A 24,024-nucleotide genomic window follows, 5' to 3' on the forward strand; every position below is an offset into this window, starting at 1 on the left:
ATGATCGGCAAAATGTTTGTTTTGACAAATGTGAGACAAGCTTCAGTGACCTTTTTGCTCAGCAGCTGTTGAACTCTCCCATGCATTCAATTCATGCCCAGTCTCTTTCTTATTAGATGTTCTTCTTGGATAAGTTGCTCTTGGACTTATTTTAGTGGACAGGCAACTCGTGGGAAAGTTCTCTCCATTTAGGAATATTGTCTGGTGTCTTTGTTTCTCAGATGATTTTTTTAGATTGTTGTATGAAGTGTTGCTTTTGAGACCTTTCAGCCTCCTTCATTTTGTCACACAGCTTTTATTTAAGTGATTTCTTGACATAACAGGTCTGACAATGATGAGACACGAGTACAGGTAGTGAAACGAAGCTCAGCTTTCCCAAAAGTCCAAAGTAACTCCTTTTTCACATAAGGCCAGTTAGGTTTGGATACATTTTTTTCTCTTAATAAATTGGTAGCACTTTATAATAATGTCACACTATTACGCATTATTAAGGCATTAGAAAGTGCTTAATTCATCATTTATATTTTAATTTATTACTTTGGGTGCCATTTATAAATACAGCTATACTGTTCTGATTATGATTATTACTAGCAGTGATGTAGTATCAGTGATAGCAACACATAGTGTAACAGTAACAGATGGATAAATGTATCTGTATTTATACATTCCCTAAAGCCTTACTAACACTAATAGTGTGGCATAATTAAAGGGGTCACCAGTATATGAAATCATAATTTTGTATTTGTTTTGGTCAATCTTTGTCTAATATAACATTTTTTTGATGATCTGAAACATTTAAATCTGACAAATACGTAAAAAACTGGCTGCAGTGTTTTGTTTTGAATATATGAGGGTTGAAATGAGAATGTAATCTTTCTCCATCTATCCTCTGTGACGACACTCAACTGGTTGCTATTATGTTGTTGTTTTGTTGCTTTGCTTTTTAGGTATCAGACTAATAAAATGTTACAATTCCAACCAAACTGAAGCTCAAACCTCTGAATGACTCAGCAAGTCATAAAATTTGTCAGCTCCATTTAAAATCGCCCCAAACACCACCAACACGGTAAATGGGTCCAGTTCATCGACTGAAGTTGGCAAGGACGAAGTCAGACATCAAACACTTAACTGTGCCAGCACACCAAACCTGAAGCCTAAATGCTAAATCATAGTTACAGTGGTAGAGGTGGTGAGTGAAATTCTAGTATTAATTAGCAGATATTAGATTTCAGCACACTTTAAGTTTTGTTGGGAAACTGTTAAACCTCAACAACTTGCAGTATTTTCTGGATTACAGACCCCTGAAAACATCTGCACAAATGAATGAACTAAATGGGTAACTGGCAAACTGGTAAATGATAACTTTGGAAAAACCTCCCTGAAGAGATCATTCTGTCATCTTTTCAAGCATGTTTTAAAAACTCTAAGAGCTCTGAGTCTTAAATATTTGTCTGCTTTGTATTTAGTAACAGTCTGACAAGTTTACGGGCCTCTGGAAACATGCAATACAATTAAAAGACCTGAAATAGAGTGCAGAGTCATTCACAACCGGGCTTTATTTTAAAATCAGGTGCGCTCCTTTTTTCATGTCCAGGTAAACTCCCAGCTCCTGCGTTTGAGCGCTTGCAAGGGTTTTTGCTTAAGTGCACTAAAGACGACAATACACAGTCACAGGATGTGCAAGAAGTGCCAGATGGATGATGGTGATTATATAAAAACACAAATCAAATCACATAATCTGAGAGAAAGCAAACTCTTTAAGTCGACAGCTTAAAACAGGGACTTCCCCTGTAATTCCATGTCACAGTGTAGGTAATGATGCTGTCACCAAATAAAGCTGTGCTGAGTCTCTTTGGATAAATGTGCCAATTCCCCCGTCTCATTTTCACATTCCTACCTCACAGACTAGGTTAAGAAAAAGAAAACATTTGCAAAAACAGCTTATGGAAAAACAATATAAATGTAGTCAAGGAAAAAGATGTTTTCTGTTCTTAACGGTAATGCACAAGCACGCATTAATACACACACACACACACACACACACACACACACACACACACACACACACACACACACACCATCTCTTGATCTGTGGCCATAGAAACCAGCTGGCCCGAGTCACACAGCAGTTGCTATGGAGTGTGACTATGTTGTAGATTTGCTCCTCCCTCTTTCTCTGCTTTCCTCCATGATTTTTTTTCTTAACTCTGCTTTATTGATCGTCCTCTTTCTTTTCTGTATAAACACTGTTAATCTCTTATCAGCCAATCACCTACTTCAAGCCACATTTTCCCTCTTCCAATTTGACAATGTGGACATAAAGTCTGTGGGGGAGGGGGGTGGGGTGTTCCTGTAAAAATGACAAGATCTAAGCCGGATCAGAGGAGATGGAGTTTCTGTGAAAGTGTGACAGCTGGTGTGAGAGAGAGTGTGTGAAGGAAGGAAAGAGAGAGAGAGAGAAGGGGGAGGAGACGCTGCTGAGAGAGTAAGACAGCTTTACTCAAGCCTGTGTGTCCACAATACTTCTTTTTTAAATCAAGCTCTTTTAAAGCTCTTTTTCAACACCATTTTCTAAAGTCCACTAAAGTAGAGTGTGGAGGCTAATGCACACCTTCCACAAGTGTGAATATGGGTAATAGACCTGACAGAGAAAGCATTTCTAACAGGATTTCTTACAGCTTAAGGTTTGTGTTTCTTAATGATAGCATTCGATAAAATGTTTCCTGTTTTATCTTCTGTGCCTCCACTATGTAACACACTGCTTTTGAATTTCTACATTTACCGGTCAGCTCTTATATTAGTGCATGTATTAGCCAATATTGCCACCCTCTGGAACTCCAGAAAATATATTTTTTAAACTGTATGTGCTGCCTGCTGTGCACTGCTTTTAGTTCTTATGTATTGCAAACAAAAAAAATGTTAACTGAACTTGAAAAGTTAAGAAAGCTTGCTGCCTTCATATAGTTAAGTGAACTTAAAGGCCTTAAAGAACTTAAAGTTGTCATAATTTTCATATTTTTATTACTATCTAAAGTACTTATTCAGACACCTGAACTATATTCAGTTAATTTCTCATCGACTTCTACAAGATTAAGTGGATTTAAAAATAACAAGGTAACATGAACCTTTTTATGATACGTGGTACATTTATGGCAATTATCCTCTTCAAATATGCATTCGAAACTTTCACCACCGCAGGGCAGCACTTTACCAGGAAATATTAATGTTGCTGCCCACCCCTGTAGTAAGAAACAAGATACTAGAATGTCAAACCTGGGAAAATACTAATGTGCAATTTTGATTCAACTCAATTCAGTTTACTTTTATTTATATAGCACCAAAACACAACAACAGTTACCTCAAGGTGCTTAATATTGTAAGGCAAAGAATCACAATAATACAGAGAAACCCCAGCAATCAAACGGCCTACTTTGAACAAGCACCTTTTGTAAAAGGGAAGAAACCTCCAGGCTTAGGAAAAGGCGGCCATCTGCCCTGACCAGGTGGGGGTGAGCGGAGAGAGACGGTACAAGAGACACGCTGTGGAAGAGAACCAGAGATTAATAATATCTCATAATTGAATGCAGAGTGGTGACTTAACACATGAGAGAGGATAAAGGTGGGAGAAGGAGAAACATTCAGTGCATCATGGAAAGCTCCTAGAAGTCTTGTTGTAACTAAGGGAGGATTCAGGGTCACCTGATCCAGCCCTAACTATATGCTTTATTACAAAGGAAAGTCTTAAGCCTAATCTTAAAAGTAGAGAGAGTATCTGTCTCCTGAATTTAAGCTGGGAGCTGGTTTCAGAGAAGAGGGGCCTGAAAGCTGAAGCCTCCCATACTACTTTTAAATAGCCTAGGAACGGTGATATGATACAATAAGGTCTTCAAGATGAGATGGTCCCTGAATATTCAAGACCTTGTATGTGAGGAGAAGGATTTTAAATTTGCTACTGGATGTAACCAGTGAAGCCGGAGCCATTATAAGGAGAAATCTGCTCTCTTTCTGTCCCCTGTCAGCATTCTCACAGAAGCATTTTGGGTCAACTGAAAGCTTTTCAGGGAGTTTTTAGGACATCCTGATAATAATGAATTACAGTCGTCCAGCCTTGAAGTAATAAATGCATGAACTAGTTTTTCAGCGTCACTCTGAGACAGGATATTTCGAATTTTTTGAGATGTTGTGCAAATGGAAGAAATAATTAAGAAGCAGAAAGTTAGCGGCCATCCAGGTCTTTATGTCTTTAAGACATTCCTGCAGTTTAACTAATTGGTGTGTGTTATCTGGCTTCATGGACAGATAGAGCTGGGTGTCATCAGCATAGCAGTGTAAATGTATGCTATGTCTTCTAATGATGCTGCCTAAGGGACGCATGTATAATGTAAACAGAATTGGTCCTAGCACTGAACCCTGTGGAACTCCATAATTAACCTCAGTGTGTGAAGAGGACTCTCCATTTACATGCACAAACTGGAGTCTATTAGATAGATATGATACAAACCACTGCAGTGCAGTACCTGTAATACCTACAGCATGTTCTAATCGCTCTAATAGGATATTATGGTCGACAGTATCGAACGCTGCACTGAGGTCTAGCAGGACAAGCACAGAGATGAGTCCACTGTCAGAGGCCACAAGAAGATCATTTGTAACCTTCACTAAAGCTGTTTCTGTGCTGTGATGAGCTCTGAAACCTGACTGAAACTCTTCAAATAAACCTCTGCAGATGATCTGTTAGCTGTTTGACAACTACTCTTTCAAGGATGTTTGATATGAAAGGAAGGTCTAGAGATGGTTTTTGAGTAAAGGTTTAACTACAGCCAGCTTGAAGGCCTGTGGTACATAGCCGATCATTAGAGATAGGTTGATCATATTTAAGATCGAAGAATTAATTAATGGCAGGACTTCTTTGAGCAGTTTTGTAGGAATGGGGTCTAAAAGACACGTTGATGGTTTGGAGGAAGTAATTATTGAAGTTAACTCAGAAAGATCAATTGGAGAAAAAGAGTCTAAATGAACATCAATGGTACTAAGAGTAGCTGTAGATAATATTACATCTGTGGGATGATTATTTTTCTCTAAAATTTTATTTGTGAAGAAGTTCATGAAGTCATTACTAGTTAACGTTAAAGGGATGGTTGGCTCAACAGAGCTCTGACTGTTTGTCAGCCTGGCTACAGAGCTGAAGAGAAACCTGGGGTTGTTCTTATTTACTTCAATCAGTGATGAATAGTAAGATGTTCTGGCTTTGCAGAGGCCTTTTGATTTTCAAGATTCAAGAGCTTTATTGTCAATACAGCAGTATACATAGTGTACAGTGTACTGAAATGCTGTTTCACCCCAAGTCCCCCTTCGTGCATATATAAGTATATAAAAGATATATCTCCAAGAGATATAAAACTAGAAATTACAAATAAATAACACGCTAAATGTTGTTAAAAATAAGGGATAAAAAGGTACTAATTACTAACTATACAATACTAACTGTACGATAAACAAAGACAGGACAGAGACAATGCAAAGTGGGTTGTGCAGTGATATTGAATACCAGGTTCAAGTTATTTTCAGGATATTATAGACGAGACATGACAAAGACATGTGCAAGATGCAAAATGTGCAAAATGTGTAGTATAGTTTAGATGTGTGTTCATTAACTAATTGACTGAGTGTGCAATTTTGACCCTATCCCTGTCCTAACACCAAGAAAAGCAATAGTGAAGAAGTCATATTCAAATAACTTAACTTGTTAAGTGTCAACAATTTGTTCCAGTTATAGGTTTGATTTAATATAATACATGTTTAAGATTAGTAACTTAATTATTGTAAATTATGAAAAAAGTTTTTAAAAGAATTACTTTGGATAAATTGTGGTATTAGTTATGTTACATTAAAGAAGATGTGAAAACAGTACTAGCAGTGAAAAATTAAACCAGTCACTTCCTGCATTTTAAAGCTAAATTCACAGCTACAACAAAACAAGAAACACAAATTATTAGTAGAAAAAACAAAGTTTAACATCTTGTCCACATCTCCCTGCAGACTCTGGGGGTGGCTGTAAATGGCCTGTATTTATATAGCGCTTTACTGGTCCCTAAGGACTCCAAAGCGCTTTACACATCCAGTCATCCACCCATTCACACACACATTCACACACTGGTGATGGCAGCTACATGTATAGCTGTAGCTCAGGTGGTAGAGCTACTAACCGGAAGGTTGGTGGTTCGATGCCAGGCTCCACCAGTCTGCATGGCAAATATCCTTGGGCAAGATACTCCATGTTACTCTCCGATGCAGCCGTATGAATGTTAGACAGTAAGCACTTAACAGTTTAGAAAACAGTGCTTGTGTGAATGGTGTGATTGGGTGAATGAATTATTTGTATAAAGCGCTTCGACTGCTCAGAGTAGAAAAGCGCTATATGAGGACCAGTCCGTTTACCTTTACTCTCTTTCATCCATCGCTCACAGCCAACCCTCGTCATCAGGACTAAAACTCTCTTCTCTGGCTGTCCTCTGTATTTTACTCTTTATTTGCTTGAACGTTCTCCACACTCTGGACTCTATGCACAGTTCAGGTAAAGCTGTACAGCCAGCAACACACCCAGGTCTCCATGTTTCCATGCAGTAATTGTGGCTCATGTCTCAGCATTAAATGCAGGATGTGTTCAGCCTGCAATAATTACTCTGCTTTTATCTCACTAAGGTCCAAGCTACTACGTTAATGATAACAGCTGGCTGATGTGGCTGTCGGGTAATTGCTAGTAGTTAAATGGTGTTCACGTGCACGCTGGCCAGGTTAGCATGTGTGATAGCTGGTTAATACTTCAGTGTTTTTGAAATGGGAGCTTTACTGAACTGAGATTCCACCTAAAGTGTTGTTGAGTCGTATGAACATTAACTACTTCATCTGCTAGTGAGGAGACGAGAGTCTGTCTGCATGTGCTGTGTGAAGTTGTATGCCAGCTGAAAGGAACCAACATGCCACTGTTGGTATTGATGTTGTTACCAAGTATCTTAAATTGATATCATTTGTTAGCATCAATTAATATCTGAGTACAGACTTTCTGGACAGACCTACAGTGCAATATTTGGTCAGAGATCCTCACTTCACAGTTTGATAGACAGATATACAGGACCAATTAAGCTAAATACATAAAGTGGCACGGTGGTTAGCACTGTTTCCTCACAGAAAGGTCTCCACAACTCCACCATCTGGTCTGTACCCTTCTGTGTGGACTCTGCATGTTCTCCCTTTGTCTGCGTGGATTTTCTCCAAGTACTCTGGCTTCCTCCTACAGTCCAAAGACATGCAGTTAGTGGGGTCAGGGTAATTCCTGATTCTAAAATGCCCATAGATGTGAACGTGAATGCAAATACCTGTCTCTCTGCATTAGCCCTGTAACAGACTGGCGACCTGTCCCAGGTGTACCCTGGGATAGCTGGGATTTTAACTGATTTGCCTCTTTCTTATGAATACTGCTTGCTTATTGTATTTATGTGGTGTTATATATGTATATTCAACATACAGAGACCTCCTGTGACCCTGTGAATTATGATAGTGTATCTACTAGCAAGAAGGAGCATAGTTGATCAGCCATCGCTGACTATTTTCTATAATCTATTACCAACTGGAATTGTTTACTCTTAAATCTTACTGTCACCTTAATGAAAGAATTGTATTCTGTAATCTTGTATTTTCCCACAGGTCATTTTTGTGATTTAAAAAAAAATGAATTAAAGTAAATCTATAATTTGTTGGAGAAAAATACAGTGGATTGTAAATCAAGTAATCAATATCAAACTTCCAAATTAGGAGGTTTTACAAACTCTTAGGAATTACAGTCTTTATACTGTTTGAAGTGCAATTTCAGAGGTTAAAAAGTAAATTACACAATTTAATGAAAGGTGAAAGTGTGTAGTTCTGTACTTGTAGCTCAGTTGATAGATCAAAACTGCAAACATTGTGTTGTTGTGCAGAAAATTATAGACCTCGCAGTATTTTTTTGTTTTAAAGGTGAAGATATTCCCAACCTGAGTCAGATTGTTTTTAACAATAGCCAGTTATTATTGGATTTTTAAAGGATTTTTCTAGTATGGCAACCCTGTTCTCACTCCCGAGGCATAATATAGTGAAGATTTGTCCCGAGGTGAAAGGTGACCTTCTGCGTTCTTATGCTATGCGCCAGGTTATGGATGAAATCCAGTAGAATGACGCTCCCACGGTAATACACGGCCATGAATTCCAGCCCTAACCCTAACATTATCCTTAACCCTAACCAGCACTTTAATGACGTTACATAGTGTTTTCCAAAGCGATATCAAAGCGGGATTCATTGCAAAAGGTTTTCATGTTCACTCATTTTTCTCGTAATATAGGGACGTGCTGGGTGCCGGGAAGCGTAATATACCGACGATTTGTCACCTAGCGTAAAATGTTATGCTTTGGGAGTGGGAACATGTTGGGGTAACCCATCTGTTTAAAACTATGTAATGTAATCTAAATACTTCTGGATTCACTTGAAATGCGTCGGTGCATTTGTGTCAGAGAAGTTAAAACCATTAGTTAATATCAAGGTTTCACAGAAAGGTCAATACGTAATCAAAGTCTAGTCAAATAATCTTGACAAAGAAACTTTTCTCAAATTACACAAATTTACCATTGAATCCATGCTGATTATGCTTTTTGCACTTGTTCTCTGGAGTATTATGACATACCCCCGTGTCTCTATCAGTGCATGAAACTGTCATGAAGAGGAGCTTATTTAACTTTTTTGGGTCATCTTGTTGTATTTACATGTTTATATGTGACTGAACGAGATGGTGTGATGTTTCTTTTAAGAACACATTCCAACCAAATACAGGTGACTACGTTCATATTTGCTGCTCTGCTGTTGTTTTAGAGGATGCAGGGCTTATTGTGCCATATTTTAAGTGCCACTCTCCTAACAGCTGTCACTGATTTGTAAACTGCTATGAATGGTATTTGGGTATTGATCTTGTTCTGCTGTAAATTGGCAGATTCCCGAGCAGACCGTGCTGACAGACGGAAGCTCTTCAGGCACTACACTGTGGGCTCCTATGACAGCTTTGATGCTTCAAGGTAAGAAGTCACATTTAAAAAAACAAGCTAAAAAATCCATGGATGTGTGAACTTGCTTCATACTTTTTGGTATTATGGATTATACCAAAAAGTCAAGAGCACTTTGGCAAAGCTCCCATTTAATCTTTTGCATGATGTTTCTGTCTCTTTCAGAAAGCTCGTTGTCATCTCTTGAGTGAAACAAAATCTCTTTATGTTAATGTAGCATCCAAATTCTGTGTTGTCAATTTAAGAAATACAAGTTATGCCAACTTAATTTATTTATACTAACTTATTAGGCTCCAGTGAAGCTATGTAGCCAAATGGAGTCCAGCAGTGGTATGAAACAGGACAGCACCAGAAGTCTAGACAGTGGTAGTAGCAAAGGTGAAGCTGGTGGAGACTTGGAGGAAGATGTATAATTCACCAGGATGAGGTGGAGGGGTGTAGGAGGAAAGTGGCACAAATAAGAGTCTGAAACACAGAATGACAGAAGAGCACAGGACATCAGCTGACTGGCTCATAGAGACAGAAAGTGATTGGGCCAAAGCGGTGATGGCAGAATGAAAGTTGGCAGTGCGGGAAAATATTGAATAGTATGATATGATGAGTATAATGAACACAATACACAGGAATCCAGCCACATGAGTGAAACCAGCCACACCTTACTAATACGCACTGAACTCGTGCATAAGCTTCAATGTAAGGCGTAGCTATGGCCATCTACTAATTGGAAAGTTGGTGGTTTGATCCCTGGCTGCTCAAGTCTGCATGTCAAAGTATCTTTGGGCAAAATACTGAACCCCCAGTTACTCCTTATGCGCTCGTTGGAGTTTAAATGTGTGCGTGAATGTTGACAGAAAGCACTTAAAATGTAAAAAATGTGTGTGTGACTGGCTGAATGAGACATGATCGATAATGTGCCTTGAGTCTTGCATAGAAAAGCACAACAGAAGAGCCAGTCCATTTACCATTTGGCAAATTATGCAATAAATACAGTTCGAAAGTTGCCCAGAGTTTTTTGTAGACAGTGCACTTGTCCACCATGTCTGTATAGGTTTCAGAGGTTGTAGTTTCTGTCATACTCACAGTTACAGGCTTAATTCATTTATTACGTGACACTGTCCTTTAAAAAAGTTCGGGTTAGACTATGAGGACATATTTACATTGTGTTTTGAAAGACAGACATTTTAGTTTTGGTCACAACTAAAAAAAATGCTTGTTGAATTAATATTTGAACAAATGCCCACCGACTGGAAATCAATAATCACTACAGGATTCTCACTCATGGTGGTCTATTATAGGTAAACCTATACACTGTACCTGATACCACAAGCACTGCAGCATAAATGAATTATGAATTTTAATTCACTGTTTGCCATCACAGAAGCAACACCTCAGTATAAAAAGTAAACTTACTAATAAAGAAAGTCATTATTTGTATTTTCAGTGTATGGACAAATCTTCAGTAAGCTCTGGATAGAAAACTTCATTTTGTTCTTCAGAGAAAAGCAAAGCCACAGTAGCAAAAATGGAATCAGCATGCAACCGTGTCCTTTCAGCTAAATGAAAAGTTCTGTGTAATGGTACCTGACATCGAATCCCAAGGTTTTTACCATCTTGTCTCCTTTACTCGTCTCTCCTGTCACATCTACTTCAAGATAAGGTTGGTTGGGAATGAAGAAAGATGTACACTTCCATGTTTGTGTTTGTGTGTGAGAGAGAGCCAGACAGAGAAAGAGGGCTTGATATGCTTTGCGGGAACTTTGAACATCAATTTTTTAAACAGTCAATCCTACGGGTGAGCTGAATGTCCTCGCAGAGATGTGGCTCATCCATCGAAGCAGAACATATGCAGTGATATAAATTGCTACGTGGAAACGACCAACAATACGTATCAAAGATTAAACTATGTCAGTCTGTCCAGGAGGAAAAGCTACAGCAGATGCACTGAGGAGTAAAGACAATCACATTTTTCTGAATTGAACACAAAATAAAATCAATGCATCAATAAGAGATGAATAGTCTGTCATATAATGTGGATGTTATGCTTTAAAGTAGATAGAACTTAAACGCAAACAAAGAAAAACTATTCGTTTCAGTTCTGTTTTATTTCTATAGTGCCAATTCACAATTTTAAGATATTTTATATTTTAAAGATGCTTCAGTGTTTTTTATTTATTCATAAATCTAAAGCACATAATGAGAGCAAATATCACTGATGCTTCTTGTTTTGGTTTTATTATTATTATTATTATCCATCCGTCCATTCGCTTCCTCCTTTTCAGGGTCACGGGGGGCGCTGGAGCCTGTCCCAGCTGTCATAGGGCGAGAGGCGGGGTACACCCTGGACAGGTCGCCAGTCTGTCGCAGGGCCAACACACAGGGACAGACAACCATTCACGCTCACATTCACTCCCGCATTCACACCTATGGGCAATTTGGATTAACCAATTAACCTATCCCCACTTATTATTATTATTATTATTATTATTATTACTATTTATCAGTTATTTTATAAAAAGCAAAGAGTTTCAAATAATTCTAGTGACTGTAACCACTAGACGCTAGTTTTAAATTGCTACATAAAGACATGCTGGAATGTCTGTGCTGATGAAGCTGTGAAGGACACAATGACATTTCTCTCATTGCTCTGCTGGATTTCCTCTGGCACGATTTAGTGAAAGTTTAATTTAAGATTTCCATTGGACTTAAATGGATTTTTTCCCCCCCAATATGGGTCAAGGTGAATCATGTCTACACCGCAGTGATGAAGACCAGTTGGCAAAGACTGAAGGCTCATGTGACATTTAAGTCCAATGGAAATCTTAAATTAAACTTTAACCTGAATATCGATGGAGCTTTGACAGCTTTTGTGCTCACTAATGGAACAAACTGTGTCATAACTAATATTTTTCTCAACCTCAACGATTGGCGTGTTGCACTTTTTCCCTTTTGTTGGAAGATTGACTTTTCTAAGGCACGCCGTCCTTCTGGGCTTGTTAAAAATTCATATTTGTTTTTTTAACTGGCAGAGGGGGCTGATGAATTCCGTATGAGGCAGGAAGAGTTTTCTTGGTCTGTGTGTTTGTGGACAGAAAGAAGGTGCCACACTGCTCAAACTAAACTAAGCTGAAGGTAGCACTAAAGCATGACTGGCAGCCTGAATAGTATAATGCAGGTATTCTATAAAACTCTAGTAAAAAGAAAACATATCAAATGTTAAATCTGAGTCTTTTCTTACATTTGAATCCATCCATATGTTTTCAATACGTTACGATCTGAAAGCTTTAAAAACTGGGGGAACAGCTCGCAGTTAATTAGATTATTTGGCAACAGCTCAGTAACATGTTTGGATATAAAAAGAATCCCATCCCAGAAATGATTCACCACTATGTGTAAAATGGTTCAGCAATTAAAGGTTCAGTCACACTAGAATAAAAGCAATATGGCAAATTCGTACAAGAAATACAGAGACATATGACTATCTAGATTTTACACATATTAGGGCAATTTTTCCATTACAGAAATAATTATTTCATGTCCAAAATATCTAAGGCAGCACATCAAAATGTTAAAAAGTAAATCTAGCAATATACCTAAAACAGGATTTGTAATTTATAAAATGTGGAGGTGAAGAGTAGTCATGGGCATGCAGGGACATTTCAGGTTGTGTCATTGTGTCATCATACAGATCTTTACATCATCAAAGGAGTCCCCTACACCAAAGAAAGACACAGCCACACTGGCTTTGCAATTACTTGTTATCAGCAGGTTAGACATGCGACCCTACCGTCTCCGTAGAGCTAGCAGTCTGAACAACAACGACAGCTGGTTGTAAGCTAACATTTTGCCAGCTAGTGTCAAACTTTTCCTCTTACAGTATGTAAGTAAGGTATGATTCGAACATCAAATGAGTTTTTTTCACTAAGCATCAGAGTCAAACAAAGTTGCATCCACTTCCAAGATATTGGCTAACAGTGGCTAACGCTAGCTAATAGCAGCAAAACAGCAGTTTCACCAACAGAAAAGTTTAGCATATTCTCAAAAACTCGCTGTGATTGGTCACCAAACCATATCGGATTGCTTTACAAGCATTACAATGATGTTTTTATTGCTGTATTTCACCATTTTTGATACCATAATCCACAGGTACTCTCTTCTTCCACTCCATTACTCTTCAAATCTGAAATGTAAACAGGAAATCGCTCCTTGCTGATAAAGACTGCAATGGAATTGGAGTAGAAAGAAAGCCAGATGTCAGATGCATCAACTCTTGGCTGTCTGAAATAGAACGCTGATGATGCTGGTGCCCAAAGAGTCAATTTCACAGTCATATGTCACAGATGATAATGCACAAAGTAATGAAATGATGACTAGGAGTACACGCCCACATATTCTAACCACCATGAGCTTACATCATTTTCTCCAGCAGCCATCAGTCATGTAAGGAAACAACTTATTGCTGTGCTCTTTAGCCAGAACTCCAAACCCCAATAAAAAGTTTCATGTAGACAGCAGAAGAGCGATATCATAGCATAACATATAGAGCCTCTCATGCTGACTATAAATACATCATTGCCTCCCACAGTCCAGACCAAGGCAGCGTTCTCACTGGGGTAAGCCAGCACTTTATCCCATACATCCTGGGGAGCGTGTCGCACACCCGTTATCTCCCACTCTGTTTTGATAAAACAGCCTCAGCCTGATGTCCCCCTCTCATTAACTATCGAATAGGACACTTCCTGTCAGGCCCTTTCCCGTACCCTGCTGTGCTGACCTATTGAAATGTCCACCGTGTAAGATCATGGTGTGATTACCAGTGACCGCCTACTTTAGGCTGGAGGGTGTCTGCGAGTGAGTGAGCAAGTGTAAGGGAATGCTGGGAGATAACCTTCAGTATGTCAGCAGTGCCGGCCTCCTTCCTATCCAGACAGATTGCGTTGCTAAGGGAACTGTTGCTAGGATGGCACTAGCTCCTCTCTCTCCTTCTTTGTTCTCCCTTCTCTCTCCCTCTCTCTTTTCCTTCTCTCTCTCATCCCACATGTCTATTCACTGCAATCCTTGTGCCTAATATAAGCTGAATGATGCACTTTCAACAAACACCTCAGGCTGGAGCAGCAAACTTGGCCTTTTACTTGGACCTCTCCCCAGCCAGTTTCATGGTCAGTTCTGCTTGGCAGCTCAGATGATGCTGGTCAGTCTCACCACAGCAGGCTCGGCCACGATCACTGCAGGGAATGAGAGGTTGAATGTTGCATGCATATAGAAAAAGAACAAAATAGTTGTAGTTAATATATGCAGAGCTGAGGAGAAGATGTCTGATTAGACCGTTTACATAAAGGGGTGCCTCTGTATTTGGAGCAATCCTGCTGTTTTTGTGGAGATGCTGCATTGCCTTGTAGAGGATTCCTCAAACACAAGTGCAGTGTAACGGTTTAGGTTAGGACTAGCAATCATAGCTGACGCTGATGCTAAACATCGCAGATATATGCATATCAAACACCATTTGCAGTATGACTGCACTAGACATTTAGCATTGCCATTAATTAGCAAAAAGAACAGAGGATTTCAGTAGAATATCAACCTACTAGTACATCATTTGACCGCAGCATTAAAACTACATGCCTAATATTGTCTGGGTACCTCTTGGACCATCAAAACCTCTCCGAGTTATCGGTTCAGAAGGTTTGATGGTTTCCTCTGCACTATGACTTCACAGCAAGAAATATCTGGGTTTGAACCCACTGGTCAGCTTCGGCCTTTCTGTGTGGACTTTGCATGTTCTATCTTTTCTGGCTTGGGTTTTCTCCCACAGCCCAAAGACATGTACATGTTAAATGAATTTGTGATTGTAATGATGCTGTGGATGTGAGAATTTGTGGTTGTCAGTCTCTTTGTAGCCCTGTGGTGAGCTGGTGACGTGTCCAGGGCGTATCTGCAAACAAACTGGACTTTGAAGGTCAAGATTTCTCAGCACAACACCGCATAATATCAAGCTGACCAATATAATTCACTTCACCTCTCAGTTATTTCAATGATGTGGCTGATGAGTGTAGCCTTATGCTACAGAGTCTTAAGAAAGGGCTATTAAACACTATTAATCCATGTGTTTATGAAAACAGCCATTTAAGCAAAGTCTACAGATTTGCAAGGCTAGACCAACAAAGGAAGAGAAGGTCCGATATTAAGATAACCTTTCTGAAAAAATTACTTTTTTCACTCAGAGGAGTTGTTGCATGTTAAATTTTTTTTTTATATACAATCAATTTTTTTAACATGCAAAAAGGGGGAGGATCCCCCACTTTATGGGGGAACACGCTTTTAAAATTGTAGTCTCATGCACCTCTGTGTGCAGATTACCACAACCATGGCCTCACTGAGGAGTACTCTAAAGGACAAAGCACATAGCTTATGATACTTCATGCTTGTTTCTTTTAACTTCTATTTCAAGCTATTCAGCTGACAAGTAGGGGAGACTCAGAGCAACTGCAACTTTTTTCTTTTTTTTTCTTTTTTTTTTTACTACAGTGTACATGTACACTCACTGGCCATTTTGTTAGGTACACCTGTTTTGGTCCTTGTTAATACAAATATATATGTCAGCCAATCACATGGCAGGAACCCGGTTCATTTATGCATGTAGACATGGTCAAGATGAACTGCTAAAGTACAAACTGACCATCAGAATTGGGAACAAAGGTGGCTGAAGTGACTGTGGCATGATTGTGCATGCCAGATGAACTGGTCTGAGCATTTCAGAACCTGCTGCTCATCTACTTGGATCCCACACAAACATCTCAAAGTTGTCTAAAAAAGAAGAGTTCTCTTAGTGAGTATGGCGTGTTGATGTTAGAGGTTAGAATGGCTCATTCTAAAAAGATAATGGGACAAAAGTAACTCAAATAACCACAAGGGAGCATCAATTAAATGCCACAGCCTACCCGAGTATCGATGCTGGCCATGTCCATCCCGTCATGACCACAGTGCACCAATCTTCTGATTGCTGCTTCCAACAGGAGATTGTCACAAAGCTCATATAATTTCAAACTGGTTTCTTGAACCAGAGATTTAAAGAAACAATGCAGATGGAAATGGTTACAAAGTCATTTCTAAAGCTTTAAGACCAACAAACCACAGGGAGGGCATCTATGGAGAAAACCTGGAACAGGAGTGGCCAAAGTTACTACCAAAGTGCATTCATGTTGATTCAGGAGGTCAAGAAAAAGCCCAAAACATCATCGAAAGAACTTCACGTCTCACTTGTTTCAATGAAGTCAGTGAAAGATAAGATAGACACTGGGCAAAAATGGCATTCATGGTTTATTACCGTGGCCAGAAAGAACACAAAGGCACAAATAAAACATAATGATTTTTAAGTCGTCCCAGTACAACTCAGAGCAATTCCTTTCCCCAGGACTGTACCACTAACTCAGACTGACTTCATACAAAGATCAGGATCTGAGCAGCTCTTCAAACAAACAAACATTCAACTTTATTCATTCAGTCATCAGTGTTTGTTACTGCTCTGATTATAAAAACTGTTTCCGGTGTCCCCTTAAGTCGTTGTTGTTGTTTTTTAATTAAGATGTGATTCTAATAAAGCGCTGTATAAAACTGATCCGATCCTCCGCTGGGTCATCAATCAGTGAGTCCGCCGTCACCGCCTCACTGCTGCTGCCCCCCTCCCTCCCCACCAACCTGTCGGGTGCAGCGCGCAGCACACCTAGACATCTCTCCGTCCACAGCGTGGCTCCCTCCCTCCCTCTCTGTCTCTCTCTCGCTTTCTCTCCCTCCACCTCCCAACCCGGGGAGCTCCAGCCTTCCTTCCCGCCTCATGATGAGCCGTTAGAGGCTATCACCACCAGCCTGATGTCGCGTCTCCTCGGCGGCGCAGCACTCCCGCACGCCGGGTCAGAGCCTCCTCCTTCTCCTCCTGCGCAACGGGAGCAGCAGCGGAGGTAACCGCGCCATCGACCAGGAGAAGCGGACAGGGAGCGACTGCGGCGGGGAGAGGGCAGGGAGGCGCTTCTCGTGCGTCGTCTACCCCCGGTTTGTGTTTCTGCTGTTTTTTTCTCGGAGATGATGTCGCCGGGCTCCCGGGGCCGCTGTCATACCGTTTGATAGAGACAGAGGCCGACAAGAGGAGGAGGGGGGAGGAGGCAGCGGTGGTGGTGGTGGGGTGGGGTCAGGGTTTCCCTGCCCTGCCCTGCCCTGGCCGGACTAGCGCTCCACCAGCAGTATGAACCTCCACTCGGGCAGGGCGTCCGTGGCCATGCTGCGGATGATGGGTTGTGCTAACGGGCGCTCTGCTCGGCATCTCCTCCACAGTGACTGCGTGGTGGACGAGAAGACGGTGGTGCTGCAGAAAAAGGAGAATGAGGGATTTGGCTTCGTCCTGCGTGGGGCAAAAGGTAGGAGCATTTATCGACTTAGCTACTTTTTGTGATTGTTATTCGGATCTGTTCTCCCTTTCTCCCCAAACCGAAGGATCCTTATAAGTCATCAACACTGACATGCCTCATGAAACTATTCACCAATATATGTCAATTTGCATTTAAATTTCAAGTTTAAGCCTTCTCACTCAGAGGCGTGTGTCTGCGTGGCACTACAAAAACATGCAGATAAGTTCCACTAGAAATATACTTATAGAAACTTTAATGCACATAAGGAGTGATTGCACGCCAGCACTCATTTGATTGCACATAAGTCTGCCTACATTTTAATGTCTTTTCATGCATGCTGCAGAGGTCTGTGAACATCTGTAACAACATCTGTAACAACATCAGACTGAAGGCCTTTTTTATTCTTTTTTTTGGTTAAGTAAGTCTGCGTGTAGCCGTCTTTGTTGTGTCCGCCATCCTTCACCTCTTTCCACCACACCAGGAGTTGTTGTGATAAGAGTGGCCTACCCATGCAGTTTGCCGTTTCACCAGGCTGTAAGATTGGCACTAAAAATAGCCAGTTTGAGCTGCTGCATCGGTTTCTATGACGATTCTCGCCATGTCATAATCCACGTTTGCATTCTACAACTGTGCGCCGCTGTTCCATTGGTCTACACCATGGTTACTGTCGAGAGGTAAATTTAGTATGTTCATGTTTTTTTAAGGCACATACAGAGAGAGGGGGAGAAAAAGGAGAGGGACTGACATGAAGGGAGAGGAAAGAGGGATTTGGCTTGAAAAACAAGAGGAATGTTCTAGTCATCCTAACACACATTGCTATCACCCCGGGGGAACTGACCCAGCTGAGCTTATCCTGCACTGCACGGGGTGAACAGGCATACACAAACTCACAAACATGCGCTGATGCTCGAGCTGTCACATAAGCTCACATCCTCTTTTGTGCTCTGCAGTTCAGCCTCTCTCTTCTCTCTCCCTTGCGCTCGCTGTCTCTCGTCCTCCTCTGTCACTGTGTCACACACAGACAGACACCTAAAGAAACACAGTCATCACAATCATGCAAATCCCCTCATAAGTGCTGTGCAGGGTGAGTTATAGGAAACATCACTTGTCACCGCTGCGTTCTCTCAGTCCAGTATTTTCTAACCTCCCTTCCCGCCACAGAGGGAGCGCGTGCCGCGGCTGCGTGTGATGAAAGTGATAGTAGAGAACAGGAGAGATGGTAAACTTTTCTTAAAACGAGGGATGCTTTTTTGCCACTTTATTCCCGAGAAACAAAGAATTTTACGAATTTGCTTTATTATTAAAATTAATGAACAAGTCTTGCTCACACAGAGACTTGACATGGGGAGTATGGCCAGACTATATTAATAGTTGTATATGTTGTGCTTTATGTTGCTTTCTTATCATAAGCCTGAGAGAATGACTTTAGCACGGAATAATCTCCTTATTTGTACTTTGTTCAGCCACTACTAACCATCTAGTTTCCTGACTCCTGCTTCCCTACCGGCAGGCTGACCGAGTCGCTATTGTGCTGGTCCTTGATGTCATTCACCTGCCTTTCAAGAACGTTTCTCGCCCCCCCTCCACTGCTATGGACTGCAGCCGGTGATAATAATCGAGGTCACAGCAGACCTCCAGGGCAGAGCAAGAACTGCTCCTGAGCTGTGCAGTGAAATGGAGAGTCATTCTAAACTGTTGCAGCTGGTAAAAGTGGTTCACATGCTACTATGCTGAGCTCAAGCAGGCTGCAAAGCAGGACAAATGCCTACATGCAAGGCAGTTTTTCTTTCCCACTGTCGCCAGGTGCTAGCTCATAGGGGGGGTCATCTGATTGTTATTGTAGGGTCTCACAGTGTAAGGTGGCGGCAACTGTTGTTATGATTTGTCACTGTATAAATAAACCTGAACTGAGTTAATTCTCTGGGTAAAACTGTTTTAAAGTCCATCAAACTGTCAGTTTTGCTGCTTCATGGTCTTAAAAGAATTTTAAATCCTTAGCTGACATATACAAACCCGTTTGTAATGAACATGTAAAAAGCTAAGAATCTGGGTCCAGCTCATGGTAGCCAGGAAGTAACTTTAGGCACACGTGAACGTTGGGTGAAGCTAAAATCCCCCTTTTAATTCTGCCATGGGAGCATTCATGCTTTAATCATACCAATTATTGCTAACCCTCTAGTCAAACCATGACAGTATTAACAGGGCAAATTACACACGCTGATAGACTGTGTGGTTGTTCATCTGCTGCTGTGTATTTTGTAGCTTGCAGAACTGAATGTAACAAATGGGTTACATTCTGTTTAAATGTTTTACAGGTTTTTATACTACGCTGGGGTTAATCTGCCCGTGCACAGAGAATTAACTGACATTTTAAAATCAGGTTTTAAAAAGGTTTTACGTCTTAGATTCATTGTGTCATTGTGTTAACATATACCTGTTTGTTTAGATCTTGTCCCTTTTTAAAACTGCTTTCTTGCATTGTGCCTTATTTTATGGGACCACGCTCTTCTCTCTTTGATGTCCAGCGGATACGCCCATTGAGGAGTTTACTCCCACACCTGCCTTTCCAGCCCTGCAGTACCTGGAGTCTGTGGATGAGGGAGGAGTGGCATGGCAAGCAGGACTTAGGACGGGGGACTTCCTCATCGAAGTAAGAGCTGCTGCAATTATTAAATCATTTTGCTGTTCCTGCGTATGCAATTCGGTGACCGAGCGTTGGTCAGACACATTAACGGAGCTGAAGTTTCTGGACGAGTTTTGCTTAGTAACACGGGTTGAAAATGTTGGTTTTGTTGTGTGGTTTTTGGTGCATTTTACCTCAGTGCTCCTGGTTGTCATGTTGGCAGTGGGACATGCTACCCTTCTTATAAAAGGGTTTGCGTACACTCAGAGCTCGCTGTGTTTATGTGTGAATAAGCAAAGTGTGTACAGCATGTGCTGCATTCATCTTTTTGTCCCGTCATTTGACTGGGCTTATTCAGCAAACTCTTCTGAAAGAAAATTTGGCTTGATCGTGCAGACGTTTTCAATAAGACCTCACTCTGTTTGAAAGTGTTTGGGAGCCACTTCACTGTGAAATCATCAGTTTGCATGCAATTAGACCGACAGCTGACTCCTGCCACTTTTGATTGGTATGGTGACTTATGGAGTGAAACATTTTGTCGTCTGGTGAGTGTAGACATTGTCATGGGATTAACAGAGCACTGAGTGAGTCTTAAGGCCTGTCCTTCCTGTTTAGTGCCACTGAGCCACGCCTGAATAGTTGACACGGGACTGATGCTAGCATGTGAATCCACAGCATGTTTGCTTTGTGCAATCCTTGATGAAATATAAAATATACAGACAACATTAACTGCATGTATCAGTTTAGAAGTGTTGCTTGAAGCAGCCAGCACAGACATTCATGTGTTGGGTCTTTTTTGTTGGGATTTGTTTGGAAACAATATTTTGAATTGTTACACTGTTTAAGTGTTTTCTCCCTTGTCTGTGGTGCAAGTCAGCAGCTGTACGATGCATCATTATATTCCTGCACTTGGGGTTGTACCAGATGCAGAGGGTCACTGAGAGTATATTTGGCCTGATTAAGAGCCTGGTGCATGATGTATAACATGAAACAGTATCTGTTTGTCCTCCATAAGGTGTGATATTACTGCGAGTTGTCAGAGCATTTTTCACCAACTTTAAAAACACCAGGTTAGCTTTGATTAGGTCTATAGTGAGAGTTGATATTTACACATGTTGCTGACTGGATTGCCTGTCCCAGAACTGTATCAAGCACTCAAATATGATATGGAAATGCATTTCATTTGATTTGACTTCCAGTACAGGGTTAGGCTTTTTCTTCCACCACCCTCAACACACCAGACATTTATGTCCCTTTAAGAAATATTCCTGTCTTTGGTTGAAAAGTGAAATGTGGTGGTTTTAGGGCATAACAGAGAGATGAATTCAACCCAATTTCAACCATTCACCAGAATCCCACTGAGCAATTTTCCATGTAACAAAAAACAAACAAAAATTTTTAACTTCAATTATGAAAATCCAGCAGATCCTGTTATTGTTTTAAAAATGCTACATGCTACAATTTGTTGATGCTGTTCGAGCTGTAGCCTCTGTTTCCTGTTCTAGCTGAAAGGATTGGGACCTGGTGTGGTCTTTTTTTTTGCTTTAAGCTTCAATGTGTTGTGTGTTCAGGGATGCACGTCTGAATACTTTAGTTGTAACGAGGTTTTATTTGAATTACCGGCACCTTCCTTTTAGCTCAAAGAAGTCAGGCTGTTCTCCTCTGCCATCTCTGTACACTGTGTAAACCATAAAGATGGTTATGTGGGAAAATACCAGTAACTCAGTAGTTTCTGAAATATTCAGACCAGCCCATCTGACTCCAGTAACCTTGACATGTTCAAAGTCACTTAAATCTCATTTCCTCCCTGTTTTGGTGCTCAGTTTGAACTTCAGCAAGTTGACTTGACCATGTCTAGATCCATAAACACATACATTGCTCCCATGTGATTGGTCCATTTCATATTTGGGTAATGAGCAGGTGAACAGGTGTGGCTACTGAAGCAGTCGGTAAATGTATTTTAGCAAAACAATTATTTGATCCCTGCTGTATTTGTAGATTTGCTCGTTAGCAGAGAAATTAAAACCAGCTTCATTTTAATGGCGAGTGGCAGAATATCAAAATACAAACAAACAAAAGAAACATGAAGGTTATAACATGATTTGCAAGTCACTGAGTAAAATATTTGGTCTCAAGCAAAACATGACTTAGTACTTGGTGGAGAAAACCTTGTTGGTGCGCACAGATGTAAGAAGTTTCTTGTAGTAAGCAGAAAAACAGCCCCAAAGCATGATGTTTCCACCTCCACACGTGACTGTGGGGATGGTGTTTTTTTATGCCAAAGAAGTCGATTTTGGTTTCATTTGACCACCTGACCTCAGGTCATTGGTTTAATATGGACCCAATGAAGAGAAGCCAGTTTAGGAGAATATGCTCTCTCTCTCTCAGTCCTTTAATTAAAGCATTCAGGGAGTTTTTACGACATCCTGATAATAACGAATTACCACAATCGAGCCTAGAAGTAATAAATGCATGAACTAGTTTTTCAGCATCACTCAGTGACAGGATGCTTCTCATTTAAGAGATACTGCTCAAATGAAAGAAAGCAGTCCTACTTATTTGTTTAATATGTGCGTTGAAGGACATGTCCTGGTCAGAAAGGACTCCAAGATTCCTCACAGTGTTACAGAAGGTCAAAGTCAAGCCTGAAAATTAGAGGTCATTGTGGTCTTTATACCTTTAAGACATTCCTGCCTGTTACGTTCCCCCCGAAGGGGTCTAGGCATGTGAGAAAGGGGACCAGTAACAAATGAGTCCGGAATCAGAATGAAAAAGGAAAACAAACAGAGTTGTTCTGCATCAATAAAACTTTATTACAAAATGGTACAGGTTAACATTAACTTAAAGGGCCGGGAACGCCGTCTTACCAATAACGCCAAAGAAACAAAGAAAACGCTCGCAGCCACGAAAGGCAGGAGGACTACCAAACAAACACAATAAAAAAGGAGGCACTTCCCACACTTCCTACCCTACTCCCCACCACGGGGAGACACTCTCAGGGCCCACAAGCCCGTCTGCTCACTGGTCAGAAAGAGGCTGTCTGTCCAAAATCTAGCACAGAACCGCGTAGAGCCACCGAGGAAAAAGCCACCCTGCTCACAGCTCATCCCCAGTTTAAATAGCCTCAGAGGATGATTGCTGACTGGAGTCAGGTGGCAAACGAGGCTAATCAGCAGCAGCTGTGTCCTGGGGAGAGAGGAGAGTGAGAGAGACAGAGAGGGGTAGGAGTGGCAAGAGGGGTGGAGGCGGGGAGAGTGGGCAAACACCCCACCCACACACTCCCACAGCCTCACAGAACGTAACATTCCCCCCCCTTACATTGAAGCCCTACCAAAACAACAACAACAACAACAACAACAACCTATTGCGAGCTGCGTGAGAGTGCATCAGCCACTATATTGTCAGTACCTTTCTTGTGTATGATCATCAGATTGTAATCCTGGGCCAGGAGTGCCCAGCGCATCAGTCGCTGGTTGTGATTGTACATCCGGTTCAGAAAAACAAGGGGGTTGTGGTCTGTGAACACGGTCACCGGGGAAGCGCTGGAGCCCACATACACTTCAAAGTGCTGCAGAGCTAGAAGCAGAGCTAAGGCTTCCTTCTCTATGGTAGAGTAGTTCAGTTGATGGGGTTTGAACTTTGCAGAGAAATAACAGACCGGATGGCACACACCTTCCTCATCATCCTGCAGCAGGACTGCCCCGGCTCCGGTGGCACTGGCATCGACCTCTAGCTTAAAGGGGCGAGAGAAGTTTGGAGCTGCCAATACAGGGGTGCTGCACAGAAGAGATTTTGCCGACTCAAAGGCATGCTGGCATTCAACTGACCATTCAAAAGGCACCTTTGGGCTACACAGTTTGGTTAGCGGGGTCACGACCACAGAAAAGTTCTTACAGAAACACCGGTAATATCCGGTCA

The 24,024-nt window shown here is 41.1% G+C and overlaps 1 protein-coding gene across 1 annotated transcript in view; it reads left to right on the top strand.

The window, feature by feature from the left end:
* shank2b (SH3 and multiple ankyrin repeat domains 2b) overlaps positions 1 to 24,024 on the top strand; it is a 220,153-nt gene that overhangs the window by 118,440 nt on the left and 77,689 nt on the right. The window contains exons 13-15 of the mRNA XM_085408855.1: positions 9,018 to 9,099; positions 17,410 to 17,492; positions 20,009 to 20,133. Coding sequence (XP_085264981.1) covers positions 9,018 to 9,099; positions 17,410 to 17,492; positions 20,009 to 20,133 — 290 coding nt within the window. The remainder of the gene's footprint in view (positions 1 to 9,017; positions 9,100 to 17,409; positions 17,493 to 20,008; positions 20,134 to 24,024) is intronic.

This window comes from Rhamphochromis longiceps, linkage group LG1, assembly GCF_057381845.1.
Source record: "Rhamphochromis longiceps isolate RC_006_pf linkage group LG1, R_longiceps_female_GT1.1, whole genome shotgun sequence".
In the NCBI taxonomy this organism is placed as follows: Eukaryota; Metazoa; Chordata; class Actinopteri; order Cichliformes; family Cichlidae; genus Rhamphochromis; species Rhamphochromis longiceps.